At 40.1% G+C, this 20,582-nt stretch overlaps 2 protein-coding genes across 10 annotated transcripts in view; one reads left to right on the forward strand and one right to left on the reverse strand.

Moving 5' to 3' along the window:
• ARHGAP10 (Rho GTPase activating protein 10) overlaps positions 1-16,038 on the forward strand; it is a 163,580-nt gene extending 147,542 nt beyond the window's left edge. For all 7 annotated transcript variants that reach the window (XM_054202145.1, XM_054202148.1, XM_054202146.1 and 4 more), the window contains 3 exons: positions 2-133; positions 1,587-1,678; positions 11,037-16,038. In XM_054202145.1, coding sequence (XP_054058120.1) covers positions 2-133; positions 1,587-1,678; positions 11,037-11,125 — 313 coding nt within the window. In that variant the 3' untranslated portion in view covers positions 11,126-16,038. The remainder of the gene's footprint in view (position 1; positions 134-1,586; positions 1,679-11,036) is intronic.
• The window catches only part of NR3C2 (nuclear receptor subfamily 3 group C member 2), a 222,833-nt gene continuing 218,283 nt past the window's right edge, over positions 16,033-20,582 (reverse strand). For all 3 annotated transcript variants that reach the window (XM_054202137.1, XM_054202140.1, XM_054202139.1), the window contains exon 9: positions 16,033-19,840. In XM_054202137.1, coding sequence (XP_054058112.1) covers positions 19,685-19,840 — 156 coding nt within the window. In that variant the 3' untranslated portion in view covers positions 16,033-19,684. The remainder of the gene's footprint in view (positions 19,841-20,582) is intronic.

The following is a 20,582-nucleotide window of genomic DNA, read 5'->3' on the forward strand; positions in this document are numbered from 1 at the left end:
GTTCTGGTCAAAGCCGCCCATCGATGGTCTCGTGGATGAATACTCCGTCTGCTAACCCTGCTGCCACAAATACTGTACCATCTGCTTTCTTCTTCTCTAACCCTGCCACTGGGAGTGACAGAGCGGTGGAAAGGTACGATGTACACTCCAACTTTTCCCTCCTTTTTTCTGTATGTTTTTAAAAATAGCTAATTCACACCTGCAGTATGTGAATGATTATCTCAAATCAAGAAAAGCAACCGTAGCGATTTTGACAGAATAAAATATCTGTCGACTTTGTCTTACTTTTCCTTTGAACGCCTTCCTTGTAGAAGGCACGCAGATTGAGCCAGTGGCTTGTTGGTTAATACAAGTGGACTTTGATTTGGGTGGTCAATTCATAGTGTCTCTCTACTGCAGCGATTCTCTTACAACTTGTTTTAAAACACAGATTCTTTTTTTTTCTGTAGCCACCCATGTCAAATTTAAGGTATTCAACCTAGCCTTCTTGCCTCTGAAAGACTTTCCCATATATTTACCTCTCTCTGTGGTTTCATTAAATCATTTCACTCTTTTGGCCTGCTTTCCTTCCATCCTGTTTCTGCTTCCTTCCAACGTCGTTGTCCACCTTTTGAAGCATTTTCACTTTTTCCTTTGAAAGCGTTCACTGTCTTAGCTTTTTCCTTTGAGTTTTATAATATTTGCTTTTCTAATTAAAGTAATTGTGTATATTCATAAATTCTTTCCAACACTTGGTAAGAAAATTCCATTTCTCATTACTGGTCACATTTTGCACCAGAACTGCATTGTCTGCTTGACTGCAAGTTCCTCGGGGCGGGGAGAATCTTTCCCAATGTTTTATGTGTAGTTGTTGTTGCCTGGGCTCAACAAAACATGATTTAATGGCGTGGGTGCTGTGTCTAAACAAAGCATCATTGGGCAGCAGCAAACTGTCAGTTCGCAAAGGCGTGATTAAATAAGACATGCCAAAAATACTTACATATTCCAAGATCTCTGCTTATGGTACTTGGAGAAATGAGTACTTTGGACAAATTCATATTGGTGGCTTATTACTGAACATCCTGAGAACATCTCTAAAAGAAAGCCTGAAATATTTAGCAATCTTAATGTGTTTGGGACAAAACAGCATGTTCAGTAGTCTAGTAAAGTTGTATTGTAAAGAAATACAAAAAGCAAATTCTGTAGAGTGATAGCGAAAAGCTGAATTGCAAGATTCATGAAGAAACATTTCAGAAGATGTAATGATGATTAGTCTATAAATTAAGTATAGCGTGCTTGGCCTACTATTGATTTCGTTGCTGATTAGCACTTGGCAAAACTTTAACTGTAGTTGAAAGTCAAGTTTAACTATCATAAAAATAAGCGTGCATAAAGTTAGGAATATGATAGTCAGAAATGCCAACAGGAAACTGTGAAGCTTCAGCTTTGGCATTTGTGTGTATGAATTATAAGCCTGTAAAGATGCATGTGAGATTGTGTTTAAAGTTTTAGTCATCTCTAAATGAGAATGGAGAGAGAATGGTTGAGAAAGGAGAGTGTTTGTGTAATAGTCAAAAATTACTATAATTCATAATTTCATTTTTCAGCGTTGCCCACCGAAAGGCAAGAGCAGTTTATCCATGTGAAGCAGAACACAGCTCTGAATTATCATTTCAGATAGGAGCAATTTTTGAAGACGGTAAGTACTGCTTGAGTAAATATAAGGCAATGAAAAACAAATTGACCATACTGCTTAAATGATTTTGGATAAAAATACAAGCCTACCTGCTATTCTGTCAATGTTGCTGATGGCACACAATTGGTGACGTAGATGATTTCTGGTACGCAGAAGCTACTTAGCATGTACTTAGCACTGTGAGGCAATGCCTTTGATTTATGGTGACACTTCCAATTGGTCTAACTTTTCAGCAGCGTTTAAATGTGTTGTAGTACCAAAAAGATTATTCCGCAATAGAGAAAAACATTTAGGTCTATAAAACTGTTTTAGTTTGTTTTGTTTTGTTTTTTTAATGTGAACTATCATTGTAAAATAACATACGGGCTTTCATGTAAAGAAAAAAATTTCTGTTCAACGATTTTCAAGCAAGCAGAGCTCCAGGTAAATCAGGTGATCACAGGAGAGAAAAGAGTGTGTTTACTTTTTGGGTCAAGGGGTGCTTTAGTCTGTGTGTGTACTTGTAGAAAAGGAAATATTCACTGAGGTGCAGAATGGAGGCCTGTGTTTAAAGATTCCTGTGGACCCAAATATAGTATTACATATGAACATCCAGCAGGTGATTCCTGTGCTGAAGACTGTGTTGCTTCTCAGGGAGCTTCTATGGCTCTACTTTTCAGCAACTGCACAGGGACTTCAAACTGATAGGAACAGTTTCAGTTTTTAAACCTTATGCCAGTGACTACTGTAATACAAACCCTGAAGATGCAGAAGATTGACATTAGAACATAGTTTCTTCCTATCACAAGGTAATTCCTATTATAAGAAAGAGATAATGTGGAATGGCTCAACAGGGGCCTGCACAAATTCAACAGTTCTTGTTAATTGAATGCAATTTAATAATAAATCTAAGCAGAAATCAATTCATAGCAGCAGTACGGTAAGACCGTTGTTTGTTGCAAGACCTCGATAACAAAATTTCATTCATACTAAAAAACCAGAAGACTCTTAAGTTTGGCCAAATCTTCATCCAAGTTTTGTGCAGACTGGGGAATTCAAAGTGATCTGAGAATTCCATCCAAAGAACATTATGAGTACTGAGACCGGTATTTCAGTCTTTCAGTCTGTCTCGAGGCGGGGGGGTAGTAAGAGGGATACTGGCCTCTAAAGAATCTGGAAATTCTGCAGCGATGCCTGTTTTCTTCTCGTCCATTGTCAGCTTTTAGCTTGCTACCAGGTCAGAAATCTGATACGTGCTTTCCAGAGGGAAAGTGGTATTTAATTCTGCATGACCAAACGCACTTAGGAGATGTACTGGCCCGGTCATTCAAATACCACGTGTGAGAATCTTTGGTTGGATGTCCAATAAAGGAGGAGCATTCCAAATTCCCAGTTTACATCCAGCAGGAAAAAGAGAAAAGTACACAGTCTAAAACAGCTGGAAAACATCAACCTGCAAGCATTAAAAACTTAACTAAATAGGTCTTATATTTCCCAAAATGCACCCTGTTAACTCTGTTAGCACTGGATCAAAAGTGTGTGTGGGAAAGTTTTTCTCATAAATGAAAATCTTTTAGTCCTCTCCTCCCCAACCCCAGTAGAACGTTCCTAATTTGTTTAATGAGCTGAAACAAATGGCAGGCTCAGCAGAATCGTAATATATTTATTTTTTTTAGCATGCATAGCATGTATAACAACAACAAAATCACACGTTCTTCGTGATGCTTATTTTAATGCAGGCAGACCATAGGCCTCCTCCGAAACAAGTAAATAGTAAGCCTGGTCCAGAGTTCAGTTCTGCTTTTTTTTTTTTTTCTTCTTCCCCAGTGTAAGGTGGTCTGGGGTCCCCACTAGGTTCTTCCCTACTAGAACTCACTTTACAAAATCATACTTGATGTTTCCTATTAGAGCTGCCTTACAGGCAAATCACGTCTGAATCAAGTTAGGTGGGAAACCTTTTAAAGATGAATTAGCTAAATGATTGCTCTTTTTAAAGTCTCTAACACCAGTTATTTTAATTTAAGTTTTTTAAAACATGACTGATGGGGATCTTCAGCAGACATAAAACTGTGTACAGGAAAAAAAAATACTCTAGTGCATGGGGGAAAAGATCTGATGCGTAGAAGAGAGGCATTTCTAAGGCAGAACAGCAAGGGTTGCGCACCTGTTGTGTTGGCATGGGATAAGAAAGTCTTTCAAGAAGCAGTTGCTTGCGTGTCGCGCATATGTGTGAGAGCAATGTTAAGATTCTTTTCTTGTGCAAAGAGATCGCTAGAAGTTACGACAAAGCTACCATGGGTTTGGTGCATTACAACCTCAGTCAGGTTTTTCAACTAGGGAGTTGCATTGTCCAAGAACAAGTTCGGAATTCGACTCTTTGGCAGCTGTGGAGAAATGTTTCAGCTCTCTTTCCGTATTATCGTACAAATAAAGTTGGAAGCTTGGGAAACGGTTACATGGATTGCATTTTGTAAACCTAATTGCAGATTTCCAATGGGAAGGATCGCATTTCCCTAAATACCTTTGCTTTGATTTGTTCCACGGTATCCTGGTTACTTTATAGGCATTGTCTTTTCCCTGCAGGCTTTCAGCCTAAGGTAGGCTGTGGATTGGCAGAAAAAAGGAGACCATGCAAGTAATAAGGCAGTAACTGGACATATGTAAAAACGGCCATTCCATAATGGTTCCCAATAGGTTATGTCGTGGATGGGTCTGTCAGTATAGAAAAATATTCTCATTAAAAATGCAGACCAGTCTTCATATTTGAAATCTCTGAAATGCCTTCACAGAGGCCTTTTCTTTTTGCAGTAGGCACCCATGTGTCTATGCTGGGATCGCATTCCAGTGAATCAATTCAGGTTCTTTAGTTACTCAATTTAAATTCCCATATGCCCTAATAAAGCCCCCAAATGAAGAATTAAAGTAATAATACATCAATTCTGCTGCTCTACCAATAACCTTAACTATCAAAGTGACAACGCATCAATCAAGTTGACATACAGCTAGTATCAACCATTAAAGTAACTGTTAAATTAATGTCTACTAAAAAGCGCTGCTTCCATTAGTGAAGGTTTTATCTGTCTCTCCTTTCTCTACCCTGCCTGTTTCACTTTTCTAATCCTGCCTCTTTCACCTCTCGCTGTTTGTTTGTTGAGTTTTTTCCTTTCTCTTCCCTCTCTTTTTTGCTTTGTTTCCTTCTGTCTTTTGCGTCCCTTCCTTGTTCTTCTTCTGTTTCGCCTCTCATGGTCCATAGATGTTGATTGCAGCAGTTCTTTCTTATCTGTTGCTATCCTGGATGAATCTTTCCGGCTGCTCCAGCCTGAGACAGAATAATGGCATTTAGTGAAGTAGAGTCTTGCACCTGTCATGGCTGCTAAATGCAATATTGGTGCAAGAAGGTAAGAATTTAACCTTTACTCCTGTCTCCATTTCCTTTTTCTAAATGGGGAAGATAATATCTGTTTGTGTTTCAGTCTGACAAGGTTAGGTTTACTAATATCTTAAATTAAGCTTTACATCACCTGATAGGAATATAGAATCTGAACATTTGCATATTCAGGTGTTTTCAATATTGCACGTATGTTGTGCTACCCTGAATCCCACAGTCTTTCCATTAAAGTGTCATAGAATATAAACGCTAAGGCACCATCTGGTAAGTTAAAAAGAAAAGGCAAAGTTTTCTACTTAATTGAATTGTGTAAGAAAATGAATAATGTAATCTGAACAATATCCACTGGAATTTTTTTTTTTATAAATCTTCAATTCAATTTACCTTAGGCTGTGCCAATATTTTTATTTCCCAGTTGCTACAGGCTATGTTATTGACAGCACATAACAATATAATTCAAGTGGTTAGAGGCAAAGCTCGAAGAGTTTGCAGCTGGATAAGGGCACATATGGGAAGAAGCAGAGTTTGATCTGAGATTGTGCGAGACATATGCTGGCTGTATATTTTTATTGTTGTTGTTGAAGCAGATATTCCCAATAATCATGGAAAGAATAATCAGACTGCCTGGCATTGAAACCTTGCCAGCCTTGGAGCCAAGCGTTACTAAATTTCTGTTTCTTGAAAGAGAAGTCAGTCAATGGGAGTTTCACTAGGGAGAAGTATTTTAGATAGCATAAACGATGTTTACTCAACAAAATTCCTCGTCCGTATTGCCAGCAGGAAGGCTTCCTGAAAAACTTGTAAAGATAGCTCTCTCCAAAGCTTTTTACAATTTTTAAAATCGGGTTTTGGGGCAGAGAAAATATGGGGAAAGCCGAGAAAGTGTTATGTTATAGTAATTTTCCTCAGGAAAGGTGTGTCACCGATTGTCCCTTCCGAGCATAGCAGGAGCACAAAAAGCTGTGTTCACACAGCCGTTGTCATCCCTCGCTGTCTTTTCCAGTGTAACGAAGTGCCGGCCTTAGTTAATGTCCCTGGTTTTTGACTCCAAGGCACTGTCTTCCCTCTTATTCACGCAGTGCCTTCTGGACTGTCTTTATGGTACTGACAAATGAAGGATTTACATCGAAGAGAAGTAGTACTCCCAAAATACTGTATTGCACTGTATGTGCAAATAATTCTTTTGCTGAGGTAAAAGTGAGGATAAAGCTACTTCTTTGTGCACCTTTCATCTGTGGATTTCAAAGCACTTGGAAACATTCATGTGCATTAATTATCTCCATTTTACACATGGAGAAACTGAGTGTACAGGCTGTGTACAGATGTTCTCCTTTTCAGATACCTCCATGCCATTTGGAGGTAGTTACCTCAAACTGCTGCTGAAAGTTACAGTCACTTCACCAATAAAAATTACCAGATGAGCACTACCAAATTCCTATGGACTTGGCTAGAAGTTTTAAGAAGTCACTGAAGGTAGTTTGACCTTAACCTTTGCTCCTGCCAACAGTGTTGTGGAAGCAGTGGTCTCTGGAAGAGAAATTTTAAAATGGAAGATGTTTAAACTGATGCGTTTTACCTTGTAGTTGGTGTGTGTGCGGGACTGCCAGCGATGTTCAGCTGTCAGGTGGGATGGGAATCAACTCAGGAGAAAGACCCCAGGTCTCAGTGTCTACACACAGGTCACTCAGGAAACTCAGCAGCACTCAGGAAACTCAGCCGCAACTCAGCCGACCAACCACTTGCCTCTGTTTTAGGGAGAGCCAAAGTATTCTTTGGGCGCTCTCTCTGTTCGTTGTATTGACTGGATCTCCACCAGCTGTAATAGGAGCTTAGACGCTTCTAAATAGGGCAGTCTCGAGCCGAATTCCACCTTTGCTAATTTGTCGTGGTGTATCAGCATGTTTGCTTTAGTTCGCAAGCCTGAGCCCTTACAGGCAGTGTGTTTTATTTGTGGTCACACAGTAAATCTTTAGCAGAGTCAGGGGGAAGACCCCTTGACTCCTAACCCTGTGTCCTGTCCACAAGATAATTCAGCTTCTCACAACATACTTGAGGGAAACAGCAAGTTTTAAAATTTCAAATTCCATGCTAACCCTAAGTATGCTAAATATTTGTTTATTTTTGCGGTCAACTTTACCCACAGGGATTGTTTCAAAACCCCCTAGGGATTTCTAAGCATGGCGGGCTTGCGAGCACATTTTGTTGCCTTAATTTAATTTCTCGGTGAAAAATTGGCCAGCGTGTCTGAGTTCTATGGAAGCGTATTGTGGCGTTGTAGTGGTTTTAGCAGCGAGATTTCTGTTGCCCACAAAATGCAGTCCTCATTTATGTAGCTTATTGGGGTCATTACTTTGATAAAGTAGTCCCTCAGAAAGGGAGGCCCTCTTGTGCCAGGCACCATGCGTGTTAGATTGCCTCCCCAGTTTCTGCTCCCTTCCAAAACAGCTGGTTTCCACAACAGTGTGGAAATCAGTGTGAATCAGTGTCTGATTCAATCCCGCTAAAGTTAGTGGCACCGAGGCAATGAATAATACCACTGTGGAAATGAGTCTTGGTCTCATTTGTAGTTGAGACCCATGAAACTTTTGAGCTGCCAAAGCAGAACAAGGTCTGCTTATAGCATTGGGTCTGTGGCAAGAGCTGCTTGCAAGTTCTATGTATTTGCAGTTCGATAATCATAACATTGGCAATACTGAAGCGATTTCCTATAGCCAACAAAGTAAGAAGAAATGCTGCAAATGCCAAGCTGACCTTATTGTGTTTCTTGAGAAGATGAAATCAGAAAAGCTTGTACTGAGAGATCGCATTGCAAGTGGAAAGCCTGTTGATTTTGGTTGTCCATTTGAGCTGGCGTGATTGTCCCGTAGCGCTTGCCGTCGTTACTGATGGTCAGACATGCCCCTTCTCTACGCTTTGCCTCCACTAGCGTGAGACTGCTGAAACGGCCTTGCAGCAGGTACGAAGGAAGCCGCCATCCCACTCTGGGCTCTCAACTTGGCTGCCATTTCCACTGACCTAAGAGGTGACGGCTGTTGGTGGTGGTTCTTTGGTCGGTTATCTTGTGTCATCTTGCTATACGCTTCTTAAACCTGGTTGAAAATATTTAATTTTTAGTTCTCTGCTCCACACCTTTTACGCTACAGGTATTTTCCCCTCCTGTCCCTAGCTGACATAAGACTTAGTCCTATGGGATGCTTGGTCCAATAATGAGTTGTAGTTTTAAGGCCAAATCTGTGGTTTCTGCAGGAAGGTATTTTTAAATGAGGCAGGACCGAGAAAGTGCTAAGAACTGTAATCGTTGTTGACGGAGAAGAAATGACAGAAAGGGGACACTACGGAACATCTTCTCTTAAGCAGGGTATTTTTTCAGAAATAGCCCGTGTCCTGGGTTTAAGAGGAGCTGTGCATGACAGCAAAATGTCTTTTGTGTGGTGTTTTTTATTTTAAATGAATGCTGTTGGATGCTAAACTTCGGAAATGGATTAGCAAAGAAAACAGGATCGTTGGAGCTGAAAGCAGCTTTACATTTGGACAGCTTCCCCATTAATATCGTTTGCCTGCAGATGAAGTCAGCGATGTACGGGGTTATCTGGGTTACTGTTACTTATAAGGGTTATTTCTTGTGTAAGGTGATTTGAATGGGGGCAGAAGTCTTACCCGACATGAGAGCCGTCACTGCTGCCCCGTATGAAGAATTACTTCTTAGTGCGTTTTTTAAAAAAAACCTGATCTCTAGAAATGGTCATTTTACGCGTAGTCTGAGTGCTGATTCTTTCTTCAGTCTTCACAGAGGTTGCAAGAAACTTCTGCTAACAAATTACGAGGCCCTGGGCTGCGTAATGTACATCTGTAATATTTAATTTCCCAAGCACAGAGCTCGGTTGTACCATCCACGTCTAGTCTTCTGGGGTCAAAATGGTACTTGTCACTCAAGGCCCGTTGCCCGGCCATGGTGCGTTATCTCTGAACGTGCTGCTGTTCGGTGACTTCAGCGTTATGTTATCAAACTTGTTTAGAAAATGTTTCTTCTGAAATTTGCTGTTGTGTTGAGCCAAGTGATTCATCACAGTTTGAGCATTTCCTCCCCTGGGCAAATTTTAGGTAAATTTAAATTTCAGTGTGATCCTCTCAGATGAGGGCTCCCCTCATTTCCAGCAGGCCTTTGATTTATAGACACTCATATGCCAGTAATATCTATCCTCTCTCTAATGTAACTTGAGATTGAGCTCCAGAGGACAAGTAGAGATTTCCTCCTTCCAGGTTTTCTAGTTGTTTTTCTTCCTAATCTGTCATTTTTTTGGAGTTTGTTTCCTGTAATACAGATGTGCTCTGTAGGCACGGGAGACTTCAGGGGGAGCTTTGGCTGCTCGCTAGAGCTGCTGGCGTATTTGCTGGAAGGGGTAGAATTACAGCCGCTGCCGTGGAGCTTCTGCAGGGAGGTTTGTGGTGGTGTCAGCGATGCAGTTTCAAATGCACGTGTACTCTGTAATTGTGGAATAAAAATTACAAAGGCAGAGGAGGGCCTGCTAATTACTAATAGCAATGTAAGTTACTGTGCGCGCAGAGATTCTAAAAGGTAATTTTCTGTGTATTTTTTTTTTTTCCTTTGGAATCTTCTGTCAAAGATTCAGATTCATCGTAAATATAAGCCCAGGCTTTTGATCCGAATCTAAACTATCAGTATCATTTGAAAGCAGTTTTGTTTTCTGGATTCCTTGGAGGTATAGCCGTTGTTTAAACTGGGGTTTCTGAGCACAGCTTCCAGCTTCACTGTCTGACAATAATAGGACACGAGGAAAAAACTAGAGAAAAGTATGTTTTAAGTGCTCAAATTTAGAGCCTTACAGTGCTTTTGAAAGTGAGACTTAACATGCTGCTCTCTCTTAACTGTTATTTCCCTGATTTGTAGAAGGCTACAAATATCACATTTCCCCAATGTGTTAATGTGTTTTAAATAAGGCACTGACATGGCTGGCAGCGTGTTTCAGCATTTGTCTGATCTCTTCCCTAAATAATGTCTGTCTCAGAAGAACTGTGAGGATAAATTAATATGGCAGAGAATACCGTAGGTCGCTGAAAGTGTGGGATTTTGCAGTTACATAGGTAAGTAGGTACCTGTATCGTATTCTTATAACAAATTTGATAGGGGATTTGAGGACTTCTAAGCCTGTTTTCCAAAAAAAATGAGGCTTATGCTTCTTTTTTAATTTCCTGTCAAATGTGGTCAAAATATATATAGGAAGCCAGATTTCATTAGTTCTGTTGCTCACAGAATAACTTGTGGGGCCTGTAGAGGCTGGAGCTGAGATTTTTCTTATTTTAGATTCACGGATACTCTTGCATAAACTTTGGGCTCAGCAGTGCTAAACACTTAGGGTGGCAATAAGGAACACGGCGTTATCCTTCAAGCCCTTCCTTTGTGTTTTGTGAATAGCACTACGTATTGGAATTTCAGAGAGAGGACTAAACCAGAAGAAGAATTCAAGTTTTGTCCATCGGGCTCTTCTGATAGCAGCTCTACTCTGTGAAGAGATGATACCTGGAGTGAGATCTGGCTCTATTTCCCCTGTAATATTTTCCATGCGTACTTTTCATGCAGAGTAAGGTCCGCTGCCATTTTTTCTATGGCTCTGAGCTTCCAGATTCATCACCTCTGCTCAAGGTGGTTTTGGTCTTGCTTTGCCCCCAGCTACTGAAGTTGCTTCCCACTGTTTGATAGGAATTCTAACTTCTCCCCCTTTTCTGTTTTATAAACCCGTTCTAAGTTCCATTAACTGTTTCCTTAATGAAGTCTCCTGCACCTAAAAGCTATTTCACTTACGCAAGTATGTAAGTTAATCATCCTCTTCGTCTTTCTTAGCCAGATTCTTAAACTGGTCATTGCAGAAGACTGGATGTTTTTATGGATGTTTTGCCTGGCGTCATGGAGCTAAAGCTAAGAGTACTACCTCAAGCATAAAAAGATGCAGTAATTTTTTTCCTTTTCTTTTGCAGTGCAATTTTCCAGAGAACCAGGATGGCTAGAAGGCACACTAAATGGCAAGAGAGGACTTATTCCACAAAATTATGTTCAGTTTTTATAGCTTTGTGCATTGAACGCCAAGAAGGTGTACATGGTATCCATGGATTTTTGTTATAGTCACTTCTCTCTACTTTTGTGACTGCTTTTAATCAACGAAGAGCCTGACTATGGGTTGAAGATCCTAATCTGTATAAAGACATTAAGTGTTGCCAAATATGAATTACAAAAAAAGATTCTTTAAGGGTTGGAGTGGGTGGGGGGACAAGAAAGGGGGATGGAGGGACAGGTTAATTTTTTAATAGGGTGCTTTTTTCAGTTGTTACGTGCAGTAGTGGTATGTTTGTTTGCAAGGCAACTAGTATTTTAAGTCAAATATCTGGTTGATCTGTGACTCGGCTATCAGGTGAAGATTTTTATAAACTTAGCGTCCTGGAGATTATGCATCGATAACCAGCATTTTTGGATTTTGAGAATACTGTTGGATGAAAAAAAGCTATCATGCTGACAATTACATTCTATTTCAAAATGGAAGAGACAGCATGGAACAGACACCAGTAAGTAAAATAACAGGTATCAAGACATGACATTTTTCAAATGTCTTCAAAGAACACATTTGTTTATATTGTGTGTATGATTTCATTTATTTTATAAAGATAAAACACATGAACTTTTATTACAGGCTCCTGTATGTCATGGTTCCTTTGCTACTCAAAAATATCACTGTAAATGAAATAAAATGTTATTTGCTATTTGACCTAAGTCATTCCTATGTCGGAGAATATTTTGCTCTGGTTCTGTAAGTTATGATGTGAAATAATTATTGGCAGCTGTATGCAGTCAGGCTCAAGCAGGCTCCTTACTTAAAATAGGCAACTCTGCAAGCTCCAGCCAAAAGGAAGAGAGGATCTCTGGCTATGATCCTTCTGCATCCTGGAGGCATCTTGCATTTTATCTATCGGCTGGCTGGCTGGCTGGCTCCTCCTTGAGCTTCCCTTTCTTCCTCCCCTGTAATTTTCAATTGTAAGGTCTTAATGATACTTCGTAGTACCAGAATCCTCAAGTAGCTGCCTCAGAATTTGTAGAACTATTTGAGTAATAAGAGAGTTATCTGTCGTCGTAGAAAAAGCTTGCAGAAATCTTTTGGCGTACAAAGCTGTGCCTTGTGATTAAAAAAAAAAAAAAAAAGATATGTGCAGTTTATCATTAATCTTTGTATTTTTCTGTCCTTCAAGCAAGACCCTCTGGGAGGCCGTGGAGAGGATGCAGGAAAATATGACGGGATGACATGCTAATACCGGCTCACTTATTTGTTAAATGGGACTACGTGGATTTGGAGTCATTTACTGGAGATGTACTTAGCTTGCAAGTTTTTCTAACTAATGTGATTAGTAAACCAGTTAATGGTTAATGCTGCCTTGAGGTTGGGATGGCTTTTTTCCCCTTAAGATTTAACTCCATAGCATTATTTTGTTCTTTTGCCCAGACTGCATAGACCATTGGAGTATGCACAAATCACTTCCAGATGGAGCAATGGTGGGCCAAGTCAGTCCAGCTCTCCAGCGCTAAACCTCATAGCTTGGAGGAGTTTAATTTGGTGTATTCTCCTGGTATTTGAGCAGTGACTCTCTGCCATACAGCTTTTAGGCAGTTCTTGTCTTGGCGTAGTGGCTGACCCAAGCACTGAAGGTGACTTTTGGACTTCTGTGAAGGGGACCAAGTTCTTTAATTTGCTCCTTGAGTCAGTATTAAGGAAACGGTCGCACCGATACATACGGCAACAGCTCGCAGGTTTCCTTACTCAGATTTGTTCACTTGGCAAAGCACTCTTTCGGCCAGGGATTGTGTCGCCTGGGCCCACAGCTCTCATCAACTCATTTGTGGCCTGAAGGAGTCATTCTGGAGGCAGGATGGAGTTTGTGTGGCCAGACTCAGTTTTCATGGCTGCCGGTTGGTGGGAAACGTTGAAAGAAGAGGGAGAACGTAAATCTTTGGTATTAGCCTAGTAGGCACGGCAGCTAGGCGTGCTGGCTCGTCAGATAGTGAAGCTGTGATAACTTGAAGCTTACAAGCTTTTTAAGTCGCTTCCGTTTGTTTTGTTGTTGTTTTAAACGTGCAGCGCACGTTTGATCTTGTTCTCGCTGCTCTCTTCCAAAATTCTCAATGTATTTCTCAGCTGTAGCTCTGTGGTTTGGTTTGGTGGTTTTTTTTTTTTTTTCCTGTTTAACTGAGGTTGTTTAAAAAGGCAGATATATAGAAAAGGAATAAAAGACTTAGTGTCTCTTCTATCCAGTCCTGTGACCCTGTTTGCCTTTAGGTGAGATGTTTTGAGACTCCTGTTACTTCTGGAGCTGCGCAGAACCCAAACAAGAAGAAAACTTTTCTGCTGAGAAGTGATACACTGAGCCAGAGGTAATACTAATCCAAACTTTCTCACGTCCTAGACATTGTCTTAAAGGCAGTGGTGTGAGCTATGCCAGATCAGATCTGGCTTTCAGGCTAACCACGCTGCCTCTTAGGAATGGAGCTGTGGTAACTGCTACCCACCGTACGGGTTTCCACATCAGCCCAGTCATACTCATTCTGAGTACAGCCTCGTACAGCCGAGTAGCCATGGCACACCTCATTCTGCATCCTCACTGCCGAACACTGCTGGAAATGATGCCCTCATACTGACTGGAAGTAGAGATTTGAAGGATGCTAAAAATTAAAAATCATATAAAGAAAGTCAGGCCCCTTTCCCATCCTTTGAGATGGTTTTCTTTCCTGAAGCTGGGCCTTAGGGCATGCCTCTTCTCCATCTTTTCCATGGTTTGGTAGATCTGGGAAGAGCAGAGGAATGCACAGTTAACTTGAGGCAGGAAGGAGGACAGGGAATCAGTTGTGGAGAAAGCTGGTCGAAGGGCACTTCTCTTCTGGCCTGGCAGCAGGAGTGGTTGTTATCCATGGGTCTGGCCTGACTCCGTCCTCTCCAGGGAACAGCCCTCGTGTCACAGCCGTGGGTACAGGTTCAGCTAGATCCTCTGCTCGTGTCCCCCCTCCCTTGCCATGCGCCGGTTGTTGTGCAGAGGGGCATGGACTTGACAGTTTTCAAAAGCTGAGACTCGTGGCAGTGAAAGCATGACACAGGCTGGAAATTAGAGAGGGTGAATTAGGGAAAAAAAAAAAACCACAACCCACCCTATTTTGAGCGTTTTATGCAAAATGACGTTTGCCTTGCCATGACTGTGGGGCCAGAGACTGAATCCCTCAGGCTGGGGATTAAGGTCGAATGTGTGTTTGCTGAATAATTAAAATGGAAAAGCTGAGACTCCTGACTAGCTGGGATCAGTAGGAATTTACAGGCTGTGTTAGTCGCTGGACAGTGTGCAGCTCTGTGCCTTGGCCAGGCAGCAGTTTCACTCTGCTGGGTGAAAATCCCTGGGGTTTTCAGGCTGCTGAACGTTGTTAATCATTGTCCCAGCTGATCTTCATGGCAGGTTTCTGTCTGATGCCCAATCTTTCATCAGGAGTGAAAGAAAAATCTCATTTGCTGATTTATCTGCCCTGTAATGAAAATTAGTGTTCCTGCTACATTGCTTACAGCTTTTGCTAGCTGAGCCTTTGTAATTGTATCACGGAAAAGACTCGGGGAGAAACTTGCCTTTCTCAGTGCTCTGTTCCTTGTTCTCTTAACCCATTTCACCATTCTTACCTGGTTTGCAACTTACTTAAAGAGAACAGTAGCCGACAGGGGGGTGATGGAGGCTGTAAATGCATCAGCGCTAAACACGGTTTAACTGAAAGTCTTCACTGGACTTCTCACCTTTGAAGCTGAATGTGCCTCGGACATCATTTTCTACATTGGAGTTCAACAGAGTGTCCTCATCTGTGCTTGCAGTAACCGCAGGTAAGCACTAAATAAACTTCATCCTTCCGACAGCTACAATTAACGTGTTCTTTTGAAAACCTTATGGCACGGCATGTTTTACCTTGCAAAACCTTTGAACTGAAAGGGCGTTTTTTCCACTCCTTTCTAATATCGTACTCATCACAAACTCCCAGCCTCTGTAGATACCTGAAAGAAAGCAGCATCCCAGCTTGAGGTCAGATTACAAGTTTCATTATGTTTTTACGTAGCGATAGCGTTTTCTTATTTCTAGAACAGCATATGACAGATACATCTGCTTGTAAACATATGGGAAATTTTTCTTAACACTGCTGATCCTCTGCTATTCCTTCCTTCTGACAATTCAGCAAACAGAAGGCAGGTGCAAGGATTTTAGGCAATAAAAAGTTTGTGTAACTTGTTATTTAAAAAAACCCAGAACTCAGTGGGATGGTGGTCTTACACCAGAGAGCTAGAACTCGGGGGTGAGTTTTTGAGCTCGAGAGTGCGCAGAACAAACCAAGATAGCCAGAGTTTTATTTCCCCTTCTAACTGTCTCACCACTATTATACTCGGAAAAGGCCTGACCCCGAGAAGGCAGTTTGATTTAGTCACCGGGGAAACCCTGTGTAGGTGAAACAGCGAGTCCCTCTTTCCGTGAGAGAAATTCTAACTTTGGTCAACGGGTACGGCAGCTCTGGGCTAACAGAGACTGGAAGCCAGCCTCGTCCGGCTCCGTGAAGGTTGCTGGGTGGGTTGGTTTGAGCGGGATGTAGGTTGCGCGTGTGGCAGGGGCAGCGCCTCGTCTGGCAAGCACCGTTATCCAGGGTTAGGTCAAACAAATTCCTCGTAGTTGGGCAATCCCTACTCTACAGGGCCAGAAGCCGCTCTCCAGCTGAAGCCATCACACCTGCTGCGTCATCCCAATTAACGGAGCTTGAAGAAACCGAATTTCTAGATGTACGGAGAAAGATGTTCTGTTACATGGTTAATTACTTTATGTTACTTAATATCGTTTCTAGATGAGCAGAAGCTTGTCGCTAAGGGTATCGCTGCACCAGCACCTATCTGAGATTAAAATGCAAGAAATACTTGCAATCAAACCAGTTTAATTCATGTATATTTGTACAATTTGTATAAAAAAAAAAAAAAAGAAAAAAAAAGGAAAAAGAAAAATAGGTACTTGCAGACATTAACATAAAGACCAAACAATATTTTCTATTTATTTAAAAAGCTTTAAACATACAGAAGCAAACCCCTAATTATAAATGCATCATTATGCATAGATTTTACTGTTTACACCATACTGCTGGCTGCTTTTATTTTTCATCCAGGAATCTATTTAAACTCCAAGAATTCTTAAACATTCCTCTGAGCTTCCTGGCCTCAGAACTGCTGTCTATCTTATCAAGTCATTGACCTCCAGCTGAAAACATTGCTCTAAAAAAAGAAAAAAGTCAAATCTTTAATAAACAATTAAAAGTGCATTAACTGTAGAATTGTTTAATTTCATAAATGTTTAAACAAGTCAGTGAAAAACACCACCCTGTGAATTAGCTTTTTGCATTATTGATTGTAAAGTATCTTTTTAATAAGATTTCGATTTTGCAAACTTTAGTCTTTTCTATTTTATCGTGCGCAACTGGCCGAGTCGCGCGATGTGTAGTATTCCTGAAATACCCACTGCAGTACATTAACACTATTTTACATTTTTAACCGTGTATACAATGCTCTTGCTGTATATCCCCGTTCCTTCTTACAACAAAATAATTTAGCTCAATGAACAGAAGCCCACTTCGAAAAGGTGTTTTAGTTTTGTCTTGTATTTTGCAGGAGACAAATGCCTATTTCATTCTAAACAAATTCAAAAAGAACGTAACTTCCCAGTAGCTAAAAACTAGGGTTGGTTGTTTTTTGTTGGTTTTTTTTTTTCTTTTTTTGCTGTACACAGGTTTAGATAAAAAAAGTGATGGCTATTCTGCTTAAGTGTCCTCGATAAGAGAATACTGCCTCTTACAACATCTATATCCAATTGTATCTATGACTTCAATGATCTCTAGCAAAAAATAATAATCAATGAATGGTTTCATAAACAACAGGTGATTAAAGTAAAGGATTTATTATAATCTGCTTACAGTTGTTTGCAAAGACAGACATACGTTTTTGCATAAAGATATAAATTGCTTTTTAAAACTAATTTTAGTGTGTTTAATTATATGAAGTTTCTGTGAATTATGAATTGTACCAAACCAAGATTAAAAGTAATAAGGTACAAAAATAGGAGCAAACAGACAACAATTTGGACTGGGACAGGCATTGAACAGTGAAGTGTAGAATATGGCTTTGCTATTTTAATCAAGCAAAGTTACTCTCAGACAGAAAAGGAGGCAGTAACTTTGTTAATATAAAAAGCTGCTGCAGACTGTATTCACCCAGAACCTGGCTTTGAAATTTGCTATTTTAGACTTTAAAAAAAAAAAATGTAAATGGAAAGATGGATGTATGACTGTGTCTTTACTGTAAACAACCAGTCTGCATGCTGTGTATCTCACGTTGGAAGTTTGGCTTTCATATTGCTGTGCAGGTCAGTATTTAAAGATCTGCCTATGAATTAGACTTCCAAAATGCAAATAATATATGTATGTATATATTTATATATAAAAAAACCTCTCTGAATACAGTCTTTACAGATTACCCATTGCATAAGGCAGGTGTCATTTAAAAAGACAAGTAGCACTGACTGTCTCAGTGCACCAAAGCGCACCTCCGAATTTGGACTCAGAAAGGGTGTAGAATTCTTAATTCGACCACCATTTAAAAGAAATGCTACATTCTGACCGGCCAAGGGACAAACTGGAGCTCACAATTACCAGTGGCACCCAGAGAGAGCACTAGAGATTAGGACTCCAAAAAACTATTCTATTTAAATGTGAGCGTATGGTAGCAACAGTTGAGCCTCAGAAAAGTCCACCCGTCCTCTGTTCTACTCCAAAATTTTCTATTTGCTTATAAATTGTGAAATAGTGAAAATCACCTCAAAATTTTTTTTTTTTCTTTGCAGTCTTATTCTAGAGAAAACATTTTTGAGACAAAATCAGACCAACCGAGTGGAACTTGTAGTGTGAACATTTGTCTTCTCAGGTGTATTCTGATTATTACAAAAATGCTTACAAAATTACATACGCTTTTAGTTTATCACTAAAAATTCTACTCAGCTAATCTGCCCTTATCGGTACCTTACTATCCCTCTCACCAGTACAAATCTGCTCAATATACTTACTGTAATGATCTGCATGTTCCCTTCATCATCATCAGAAATCGCTCTCCCCCCTCTGAAATAATAATCTGACCTTTTAAGATGCTTTATGTATCCAGTATTCAAAGGAAAAACAAACAATCTATCTGGGAAACCTTAATAAAAAAAAGAAAAATCATTCAACATCTCACTCACCCCCGCTCCCCCGAGAGAGAAAGGGGACAGAGGGCAAGAACTCACTGTATCATTAAGCTGGCAAAAGCTTTGGAGAGACCGTAATTTGTCTTGTTAAATGAAACCTTCGGAAAGTGGCAAACACAACAGAGTGTAGTTTCCTACAGAAATATGAAGCAGGATTTCTTAAGGTGTGCTCAAGTCACGTACGCTTGCAAGCGAGACAAAAGGGAGGAAAGTATAGAGGAAAACAGAAAGGCTTAAATACAACTGAAAAGGTTAAGTGTGGTTATTTACAACAGATACCGTAGGATGGTAAATTAGATATGATGCTAAAAAAGGCACAGCTTTCCCTTTCTTAAATACACTGTAAACGGTTCATTATGCATGCAGAACATTTCACTTTACAAAAAAATTACCTTGTTTGTTTAGACAAAGATAGTACTTAAATAGTCTCCAGCAAAATAGAGTTCTTTCAAAAATACTTTCCCGTTCATCCTATTAACCATTAAAGATTTTTTTTGTCTCATTTACAAAAGTTCCTTACACCTTAGTTCAGGTCCTTCACAATTTATACATACAGCAATGTACAGTACAGCAAAAGACTGCAAAAAATTATTTGTAAAGCCAGCACAATAGATACTATAAATTGATACCAGGGCATTTGTTTTCACATCTTATCCTTTTTAATTAAATAGTAAATGGACACTTAACACAGTGTATATCAGCTATGATGGGATAACATGGGATAACAAATGCCACAGGTGGGGATAACAGAGTATTCCACACCAAATGTTCTGTTATTACTTTACACGTTAGGGTTTCTGTGTGTGTGTATATATGTGTGTATATATATAGAGTTTTTGTTTGTTTTTGTTTTTTTTACAAGAAAAGAATATTAATGCCCCATATTGACTTTACGTTTTATGTGCAAACCAAGGGTAAGCTTTAAAAAGTTCTCATTAGTTCTTGAACCCTTTTAAAACAAGCAAACAATACCAGAAACTACATGGCATATTTAAAACTCCATCTGTTAAAATATCAAAATCAAAGAGTTATTGACTAGATATGGCTTTTCATCCAGAGGAACAGGAACATTTTCTAAGTGTTTTAGGGTTATGGGGTAATTTCCAAACATCTAGGTCTTGCCAAATCCGAGTCAACTGCTTTCCATTCCCCAAACCCTTTGTATGATTTTAGACTATTCAGAGACTGCTGAACGAGTGTAAATAGCATGTTTAAAATATGGTTTCTTGGGTCCTTCATGGGTGTGGAATAACACAGGGAAACTTAAGGCAAAGTTCTTCCATTTAAGACATTTTCTATCACTTCCTGTGAAAGTACAGGGGCTTGGCATTCCCAGATTCCACCTTTGGTAGCTGGTCACTGATGATTTCCACCAGCATGGCTGGAAACTCGACTTTCAGTGCCTGAGACTCTCGGAAGGTGTAGAAACAGAATTCCAATAAGTCACTAACAAGCTGAAACACAGAAAGAAACACTTCTTAGGAGAGCCACAGAGAATTTCGCATGCAAACAACAGCTTACTGATAAGGGGTTATTACCAAGAAGCGGCATCCTACTCTGACTTGGCAGTCCATTTGCAGGGGTTAAAAAGCAAACAAAAGAACTCGAATCCCAAAGTGCTGCTTAACTCGCTGAAAATCTGCTAACTAGGGAAAAACCAAAATACCACCGATTTGATTTTTCAGCATAACTGCACTTTTCATTTCACTACCAGGCAACTGGCCGCCATGGAAACTCTAGGTACTCGATGCCTTCCCCGGAGGGGAAGGATCAGCCATAAACTATGGCATCTCTCCATTTCAGGTGGATACGCGTTCGTTAAATCAGATTATTTGGTTAACTTCAGTGCACTCTCCAAGGGCCGCAACCTACAACTGCCAAAGCAGCTGATGATTTTAGCTCAACAACATGACCGCTGTAGCATTTCGGGGTTTATAGCATCACAGTCCCTATCAAACTGTTGATCTGGTAAAGCATTCCTATTTATATATAAACGCATTTCTTAATACACGCAACCCAAGCTTTTTTTGAGGCAATATTTAGGGAAGTATTTCTTCTGGAAAAAAGCCCAACACTCCGTTCTCTATTTTTGTAGCGGTGGCTAGCAGCAAGCTTTTCCTTTCTCTCAGTGGACTAAGCACAACGCTGAGAATTTTAAAGATAAAAATTTCCGATTAGCTCTTCAGTGACAGCGAA

This window comes from Rissa tridactyla, chromosome 5 (assembly GCF_028500815.1).
Source record: "Rissa tridactyla isolate bRisTri1 chromosome 5, bRisTri1.patW.cur.20221130, whole genome shotgun sequence".
Taxonomy (NCBI): Eukaryota; Metazoa; Chordata; class Aves; order Charadriiformes; family Laridae; genus Rissa; species Rissa tridactyla.